Here is a 9,971-nt window from a genome sequence, read left to right as displayed (position 1 = left end):
AAACTAAGATGGACGCACAACCTTGTGCTTGCTCCCAGACGCAACTTCAACTTGAGGAGGCGTTCCACTTAAAAGTTCCTTCTGGGAACTAGCAATTATCCACTTCTGAGGACAAATGGAATGCACCATAAATAACTATTGAAGGAGTTATTGTATTACAAGCATGATGGGTATCACAGTTTTAGAGGTTGTTGCGGTTATCAGAGATGTGCAGAGCCCACAAATGCTCAATTTATGGTTAAAAAATAAACTTTTTGTCAAAAATGTGACATTAGGGTGTGTGAGATATTATTGGTTCAGATAACATATTTCAAGTTTTTGTTGATTAAACAAATCTCCTTCATTGTATTAACTCATTTTTTTTCATTTCAATTAACTTAAATTAAGGCAATCAGGTTACTTACTTTTTTAAGTTAAACTAACAATATTTGTTTACAGTGTATATCAGATAAGCAAACCATGTTAGAGGAAAGGTAGCCTTTCCTATGTAAAAATTCCTGCAATCCAAGAATAGCTCTTTAACCCTGAAGGAGAGAGAGTCTCTGTGAGCTGACGGTGAGAAAAAGTAACGCACTACTTCCATAATGTTCCCCAATGTGTCACGTCAGTCTCATTGTGTGGCACGTATCTCACTTCCCATCTATCAGGAGTCAATGTGGTGGCAGTAAAAATTGCACAAATAAGGTCTTTCCATTCATAGGTGCTGATAATTAACATAAATGTGTGAGGGGAATAATTGCATCCATCGCTGATGTGCCATCACTTTAACGTCTATTGTGTGTGGCACACCGCGCGACTTCATGTGAGACGTAACTGAAATAGCACCGTTCCATTTAAACCGGGAAGCATCAGTTGCTGAAGTAATTAATGAGTGATGATCTATTAATGAAAAAACGTGTGATTAGTATTACCTTTGCAGAATTAATTCTTCAGAAGTTAATTAATCGAGTTCAAAGGAATGAGGACAGGGGACTGAGTTTAGAGTGCTATAACACGTTTCCTCGACAGGAAAAAAGAAAAAGAAGAACGTGGAATTATGCAAGTCTCTTTTCTTTTGCTTTCGCTGAGGTGTTAAAGATGTTGTTTTTTTAACGTTTTCTAATAAAACACCTTATGTTGTTCGGCATTGCTATAGCATTATTATCACCACATTATAAAATACATTTACAGTGTGTGTTTTTTCTTTTTAAATAAGTTTCCGTCCATAAAATGACTTTTGTACCATATGTTTTTGGTCCATACATTAACAACTTTTTTGTGTTCTACAGGAGAAAGAAAGTCATAATGGTTTGGACGGAGCAACATGACAGTGAGTAAATGACAATTTTCATTTTTAACTATCCCTGTGAAGACCAGACTCTATTGTGCGATTGAAACTCGTGAGGCTGTAACAATAGTAAATTCCCTGCTTGAAGATTATCCTGTTTAGCAAACAACAGAAAGAGTGATCTTTTTTTTTTTCTCCGCCGGGTTAAGTAGCTTAGATATCCTCAGTGATTTGCCATGGCGACAGAAAATTATATTTCAACAAAATCATCAGAGCATCATTTCTATAATCCTCGAAAAAGAATAAGCTTTGTGAAATTGGAATACACAGACAGACCATGACTGATGCCGAAATTCCACACTGATATTATCCTCAGCGTTAAGTCTTGAGTCTTACTGCTACGCTGTACAAGAGCAAGACAGATCTATTATCTATAATGAAATCTATTTCCATAAGTGCAAAGATATGATGTATGATGCCACAGGGTCTTTCATACCAGTGTTGAGGAGTAACTAAAGCAATAATGCTATTCACTTAAAGGTGATGTACACCTTTACACACTTCACCTTTAAATGCCTTTTTAGTTGTATTACAGGGCTTTATAGTGTATATTTGATAATACTACATTATAATATTGATGTGAACACACTTTGATAACCTCATTGTTCTGTGATTATATATTGCTTTTTTTAGAACAATTATATAATCTGATTTATTTAAATTATACACTACCATTTAAAAGTTTGGGGTCAGTAATAAATTCATACTTTTATTCAATAAGGATGCATTAAATTAATCAAAAGTGACTGTAAAGACATGTTAAAAATTGGAGTGTTATGCTGAAAATTCTGCTTTGTCATCACAGAAATAAATTACATTTTAAAATATATTAAATTTGAAAACAGTTATTTTAGGTTGTAACAATATTTCACAATATTACTTTTTGATTATTAAATAAGTGCAGCTTTAGTAAGGATAAGAGACTTTTTTCAAAGACAGTTATGTTGTACCGACCCCAAAATGTAAAATTAAAAAATACTATAAATATCAATGTGGTACTTATTTGTTTGACAAGGTGAGTTCACACCGTGTCGTAATTCGCCTTTGGCTAAGCCCCGCCCCCCCTTAGTTACTGTTGCTATGTCCGACAAACAAACTTCATCTGGGCTCTGGTATCAACATGGCTTATGCTGTGACAGCTCTTCCTTCTAAAATTTTATCAAACTTTTATACAGCAGCAAATAAAGTGTCCGATAGAAGTAGGCAAAAAGGGCTGCAATATACGCTCGAAGGCTATATTCACGACATACAGGTGAAACGCAAGGAACAAGAAGTCATCCAAATAGAGGCAAAAGCATACCGGTCACAGTCAAAAAATGAACCACCGCATATCCTACTAATCGAGACGTGGGCTGGGACTAACAATATCAAGAGCAACACTGTTCATGCAAAGCTGGGTAAGTCTCTATTCACTTCTATAATCGTTATTACAAAGCAAACGGACTACGCGAGTATAACGTTGTATTTATTAGCAGCGTGTTCTAGACGACACTTGTCAGGATTTGACTTCGGTTTTGGGAAGGGAAAAAAACGGACACCCCCCTCCAACCTCTCTAGGAAACGCGTATCTGTGTTACAAATTCCCCAGGCACAACGTTTAACCATATTTTTGATAAAACTACGACGGTAATAGCCTGTCGAGACCAAAAATATGAGACGCCTGTGTTAAAGTCAATGGAGCGCTGTGAAAAAGTGTCGGACCCCTGTGGGAACTCGTTCTTGGCTGCGCTGTGATTGGTCAATCTACATTCTAGGGTGTGGCTTAGCCAAAGGCGAATTACCGCAACTATTCTGAACTGTGATAAGCCTTCACATGCTTGCAGAACTTGGAATTCCAACGTGTAAACTTGTAATTTTCTGAGAGCTACAACTTGTACCACATGGCCGATGCATCACCTTACCACTACAGATTTTGGGTGTGTTCTCAGTTGTAGTTCGGTTCTCTTTGTTCTTTTGGCCCACACCAAAAAATGAAAATGATACATTTAGTCCTGCTTTGCTGTGCAAAATGTGTGCATATGATGTAGCTAAGACTCGTGAAGAGCTTATAAAATGTGTAAAGCAGTCAAAACAGCGGCAGGAATCCCTCCGTCACACACACAAACACAGATCTGCTGCGAGGAGACGCGGTTCTGATGCCTGTACCGAACTGTGATGGGCAACATCACGACTATGACGAGAAAAAACAGTTATGCTTGAGCATTCTGTCCTTTTTAGGGTCGCATCTTGTGACATCAGGACCTGTTTTTGGTTGGTTTACATGTCTTTGGTCCATGTTGCGTTCATATTTCAGTCGAACTGCACCAGAGTTCATTTTTATAAGAATCTTTTCAGGGGTCTCGGTCCACTGGTTTGGTGCCCACCAGGGTTCAGATGGCAGCGTTCACACTTAATCAAATGAACCGCACTAACAGAGCAATCGCACCAGTGTTTGTTTTAATCGAACCAAACCTGCTAAGTGTGAACAGGTGTGTTCAAGCGGCGCTGTGCAGACCGATCAGTGTATGACATCAAAGTAACGCAAGAGCCATTCCAGCTCTGTATTGCTCCATTGCTCCATGTTTTTTTGGTTGCTCTCAATTATAAATAATGTGAAGCAGTCCTGCACTCATCTCTATCATCAGTGAATATATTGTGATACTGCCCAGCCCTAGGCCTCACAGTAGACTTTCACACTTCGAAACCGTCCTATCAGATCCAGTGATCCCGAACCCTGTGGTTTTATGTCAATAAAGATTTTAAGTTCCACTACGACCTCTTACAGTGTCTGATCTCTTTATTTCTGGATTCACAAGAACCCGGCCACCAAGCCCTCTCACCACCTTCATACACCACAGATTAATCACCATTCAACATGAGTGTGTTCTTCGCTCGGTGCTTGCCCTTGTCCTTTTGTCACTGCCGTGAACCTGCACGCTGTGTTTTTAATCAAAGACCACTGTGCCAGACCCAGCACGTCCCCTCCCACCGAGCCCAGAGGATGCAGCGGAACAGTAGGGCGGCAGTAACGGATGAGCGCTAAGCCGGGGCCGGAGATATTTAAGAGGAGCTAATTGTGAGAAGTACTGGAGCACGTGGAGAGAGACCGTACGATGTGGTGTGAGCGATGCCCCGCACCCGCGGTCGGCTGGATGGCGGTGCTTCATCACTGCTTCCAGAACAGGTAATTAAGGAGCCACCTGCCGAGCCGCACCAGAGAGACCTGCTCTACCGGAGAGCTCCGCACTGGGCCCCGCGGCACGCACCTCCAATCAAAGTATATCACTCATTTTGTAAAAGTCCACCTCTGCCTTTCTCTCTCTCTCTCTCCCCTCCCTCTGTCACAAACACTACTTTATTTATTATGACTAAATGTCATCTCAAGAGAGGCATGAGGATGTGAGGGAGAGGCAGGATTACTCTGTCATCTGGCTTTGAATTCCATGCCATCTTCACTCGTGTCATAAAGCTAGCTCACCCTTCAAATGATAGTTGTCATCTTTGTTGTTCAATTATTTTTTTTTCTTCCTTGCTTTCTTATTTAGGAGAATGTCAGGACTGCTCTATTCCATACAAAGAACATTGTGAATATATTATTCATCGAAAATCTCCATGGTTCACTTTCATTGTTTGTAAAAGAGCAGCATGAATGTTCTACTATAAATGACTCATTTTCTTTTCCACACAATGACACGAAGTTGATGAAAGAAGTTTCATTTTTGGGTATCTTTTAATTAGTGTAGATTACTTTAGCTTATCTTTTAGTTCAGCACATTTAGCATTTGTTCAGACAGTCAAGTGGTATTTTAGTATCATTGATACTATAATATTATAGTTATTTTTAATAGTTATTAATGTGTATATATATATATATCATTTTCATAATATACTTTTTGTTTGTTTTTGTCATTTTCAAAAGTGATTGCTTTTAATGTAGTTTTATTTATTTATTTATTTCAATTTAAGTTATTAGTATATCAAGTAAATTAAATTGAAATTGAAATTTAAACTAAATGAAAATGAGCAATGTTTCCTTGGTAACATGCTAAAATATTTTTTTAAAGTAAAAAAAAGTATTGGTTCAGTTTCGTTAATGTTTAATTTATTTCAAGTAACATACTGTATATTACAATAACCCTAAGACAAGCAGAAAATACCTTGCTTTACTGTAATATAATGAAATTGGAAGCAATTTTTAAAACATTAAAACTCTCTCTCTCTCTCTATATATATATATATATATATATAATTTAGTTTTTTATTTATATATATCAAAATAAATGATTATTAATTATCATGTACACACACAGACTGTCATTTTGCAATTAAAGGTGCAGTAAGTGATTTCTGAGAAACGCTGTTGATATTTGAAATCACCAAAACAAACACGCCTATCTTGATAGATCTGCCCCCAAATTCACGAACACGCTATGCAACACTGGCACCTCCCCCCAAATGAATGTATACGCCCCTTACTGCTGACTGGCTACAAGTGTGTTTTGGTGCTCGGTCCGATTCACTTTCAACAGGGTTTCTTTTAGAAATAGCTCACTGCACCTTTAATGAATTTGGAGTTTAGTCAATCCAGAAAGTTGTACTAACCCACAACCAAAATGCTTCATAGACTGAATCGTTACTGGACCTTTTTTTAAGTACAAACCATGAAGTATACATACCCATCATATTCTTGCAAGCTGCAGTCTTTCAGAATGGACAGAGCCTGGCCCTTTCGCTTAGTGACTGCGGAAAAGAAAGAGTTAATGTTTTTGTTTTTTTTAAAAGGAAAGCACTCCAAACTGCCTTTAGTACCCTTTTCCAGGCATTGGCAAATGGCTTGAGCCGAACATATGGTACTGGCTGTAAAGCAGAATTTATACTTGCATGCTGTTTGCATTTTTAATCAAGATTATGAGTTGTGGTAGAAAGAGGCAACCACTCTTGTATTCCAAGCTGCGCAAAACAAGATTTTTCCCAGCATTTAATGTGTGGTTTGCTATTTAAATTACAGTACTGTGATGTAACAAGGTAAACAAAAGGTCATGGGTCAGAAAAAAAGAGGGTTAGATGTGGTCAGCAGAGTTTGTTGGATATAGGCTTGATCCAGTATAATTGTCGATTCAGGTTTGGCGTAGTGTGGCTGAAACCCCTGTCCTGTGTGGCACGCGGAAATGCCACTGAATGTGGGGGAAGAGGGGTGGCACGCCGCAGATGGCATTGTGCACGCCCGTGCCCCACTTAGCATTTTCTGGGGCACCTCCGCCATGGAGCGGGTCCCAGCTGTGACCACCCATCAAAGGGCTCACCGTGGCTGATGTGACACTTGCAGATGGATGTTTATTTTTTTGTTGTTGTTGTTTGAGAATGTGTTTTATGATGCACACAGAGATGCAAGTGTGTCTGCTCATCATGACATGCCCGGCTATCCCTGGTACCAGCTCAACTACAGATGCACGTGGACAATGGAACATGCACACAATTGTGGGGAAAGAAATTCATATGATCATCATTTTAAATGTTTTTTGTTTTAATTTCTGAAACATTATAATGTGTCTTTATGTGTTTGAGGTTGGTAGGATTTTTTATATTTTTGAAAGAAATCTCTTATGCTCACCAGGGCTTCATTTATTTGATCAAAAATACAATAAAAAAATTAACATTTTGAAATAATATTACAATTTAAAATAACTGCTTTCTATTTTAATATATTTTAAAATATAATTTATTCCTGTGATGCAAAACTGAATTTTCCGCATCATTCCTCCAGTCTTCAGTGTCACATGGGTCCTTCAGAAATCATTCTAAATGCTGATTTGCTGCTCAAGAAACATTATTATCAATGTTGTACACAGTTGTGCTGCTTAATATAATATAGAGAAAAAATATGATACATTTTAATAGGATTCTTTGAATAGATAGTTCAAAAGAACAACATTTATTTTAAATAGTTTTTGTTTAGTAACAAACATTTGATCAATTGAATGTCCTTGCCAAATAAAACAAATCATTCATTTTAATTTATCCATTCATTCAATTAATTTATTATTATTATTATTATTATTAGTAGTAGTAGTAGTAGTAGTAGTAGTAGTATCATCATCATCATCATGTTTGGGGTTAATGATGTGTAGTTATCATCTTGTTAATAAAAATTATTCATTTCCATTTTGATATCCAATTTTGGAACAAAATCAGTGTCAATTGATGTTTAAAAAAAATATTGCCACTGATATCATTTATACTCAATTTTATCATTTTAAATATTTACACATATACTGCAGAAACAGAAGTACATCATTATTCCAGGCATAGCCATAGACTCAACTAGTTCAATTCTTAGTGCTGACCTGTAGGGGGAGCACTTGCAAATCAAAGTGTAATTAAAGGATCGTGTGGCCCTGACCTTGTCAAACAAAACCACAACCCAGGCATATTTTTCATATCTCACTAACTGATTGAAAATTCTGGCCTGAACTGTGCGATATCATTCATTTTACTTCAAAATTAACCTTGGATTTAAAACAGTGCTCAAGTATACAGAGCTGCAGTCTAAGCACATCAAATGCTAAATTAGACTCTTAAATGACCATGTAAATGCCAAAAATGACATTTCCACATACTGTACAAGCATTGGTTATCAGTAAATAGCTGTGAATTAAACACTGTAATTACTTCTCTTGAACGTGACATTTCACGACTGCTGCCCGTGCATCTCAGTCTATACAGCTAATTCGATCATATATATTCTCAAAGCTCTGCGTTCCGAGCGGAGATATTTAATTTCTATTAGGTAAAATGTTGTTTAATGGCTCCACCTCGAGCTCTCAGCCCTCGGGAGCAAATCATCAGGAAACGGATTCTATTACTGTTCAAATGGCTTCTGGAATCATTCAGGTACCCACATTCATTAGGGCACAGATTGTGGAGTCTCCTTTTTAAAAGCAGGGGGCGCCTGGTGCGTGTTCGGGTGTGTGTGTGTGTGTGTGTGTATAGTCCGTGGTTGTATAGTACGGGGTCCTGTGTGTGTGGGAGGAGGTGGGTAAAGGGGAGGAGAGGGGGGAGTCCCGCACTGTGTTAGAACAGATGGGTGCAGTCCCTCCCCCTGGGTCAGGTTACTGACGGAGGATACACTTCTCCTGTCATTATGAGTGTGAGATGCATTTAGAACAATCCACAGCAGTGTTGTACAGCTGCTACTTCCAGTATGAGCACACACACACATACACAACCTCAAGCACACAAACACACAAATGGATATCAAGAGATTTAGGATTAAAAGAAAAGGAGAGCTTGGTTGTGAACAGCATGTACAAATATTTGTGCATAAGCATCACATTTGTATGCATTTGGTATACATTTTATTAGTTCTTGCATTATCTGGCAATGTTTTTGGAGTTGCTCACCATGCTCTACTGGTACATCAACACAGCAACACATAAAAAAGCAAAATAACTCCATCCAAAGAGAAAAAAATGTACGAGGTGGCGGGCAGTGTTGGGGTAAACGATTCGAATTACAAGTAACACAAGTTACATAATCAGATTCTTTTACTAGTTACTTGAAAAAGTAAAGAGAAATCAGGAGTAAGGTGAAGATGTGCGCTGTGTAAACATGATGCTTATTGTAGTTCTAAATGTGAGCATGCATTTACTCAACTCACTTGCTCAAAAACAGATTCAGTATTCCTCATAATTAACATAGACAGTGAAATGAAAGCTCACTATTACGCAAACCTCCAATATTTAAATATGTGAAATAGCACAAATGTACTTTATGTATTTAATCTCCCTTTATTAACCAATGTCTTTGCTGCTGACCTTCGATGATCCAATTCAGCCATACTAATAAGCACAAATTACTTTAGATAAACATATTTGTGTTTAATTTTTTTGTTTGTATTGCTGAAATGAGAGTGTTGAACATCTCCTGCGTCCTATTTTTCTGCAATCCAGAATGGCAGCACAGCTGAAAGGTTTGTTTCAGCCTGAGGCTTATTCATTTCACATTTGGTGTGAAAGGGCCTTTACATTTACCAAAAATAGAACTTTTAGTTTTTTTGTTATTAAAAAAACAAACATACAAGCAAGCCCAGCCCAGGTGAGAAAAAGTAATGCTAAAGTAACGACGCATTACTTTCCATAAAAAGTAACTGATGCAATGTTACATTTTTACTTCTAGTTAAGCAATATTGGAAGAATTATTTTAAAATTAACTTTCCCCAACACTGATGGCGGTTTAGTCTAAATTTGTATGATGTGACTTGTACAGAAACGTATGATTTTTAGAAAAACGTAAGCATGAAGGTCCGCCCCTAAGTGAGGAATAAGCAGATTGTACAAAAACGTACGAATAAGATTGTATGAATTAATACAAATTAAGGACCATTCACACCGTAAAATAGTCAAAAATTGCCATGAGAGTGTGTGGATTAACTACATGTTTGCTCATGCAAAAGCTCGACACCATGATGTTAGGGTGCTGTTACTGCATTGATATATCGTTGGATAGGTTCTTATGGATCTATGTGGTTGCAGGGTGAAAATCCGAATCTAATCAAGTTTTTGTCCAATTTTCGAATGAATATATCTAAATTTCCTTGAAGAGAGATACATTTAAAAGCAACATATTAAAAAAACTGTTTTCAGAGCATGTGTTTTATTGATTTTTT

The 9,971-nt window shown here is 37.4% G+C and overlaps 1 protein-coding gene and 1 long non-coding RNA gene across 2 annotated transcripts in view; one reads left to right on the top strand and one right to left on the bottom strand.

Annotated features, from left to right (window-relative positions):
- The window catches only part of LOC130100276 (uncharacterized), a 33,601-nt gene extending 32,307 nt beyond the window's left edge, over positions 1-1,294 (top strand). Inside the window, exon 3 of the long non-coding RNA XR_008808844.1 lies at positions 1,269-1,294. This is a non-coding gene — a long non-coding RNA (uncharacterized LOC130100276). The remainder of the gene's footprint in view (positions 1-1,268) is intronic.
- The window catches only part of cerkl (ceramide kinase-like), a 96,594-nt gene that overhangs the window by 58,652 nt on the left and 27,971 nt on the right, over positions 1-9,971 (bottom strand). Inside the window, exon 4 of the mRNA XM_056265641.1 lies at positions 5,983-6,046. Within this exon, the coding sequence (XP_056121616.1) occupies positions 5,983-6,046 (64 nt within the window). The remainder of the gene's footprint in view (positions 1-5,982; positions 6,047-9,971) is intronic.

This window comes from Rhinichthys klamathensis, unplaced genomic scaffold (assembly GCF_029890125.1).
Source record: "Rhinichthys klamathensis goyatoka isolate OS25496 unplaced genomic scaffold, OSU_Roscu_1.1 h1tg000237l_1, whole genome shotgun sequence".
Lineage (NCBI taxonomy): Eukaryota > Metazoa > Chordata > Actinopteri > Cypriniformes > Leuciscidae > Rhinichthys > Rhinichthys klamathensis.
The sequence above is the reverse complement of the archived record's forward strand: the minus strand, read 5'-3'. Positions and strand labels throughout refer to the sequence as shown.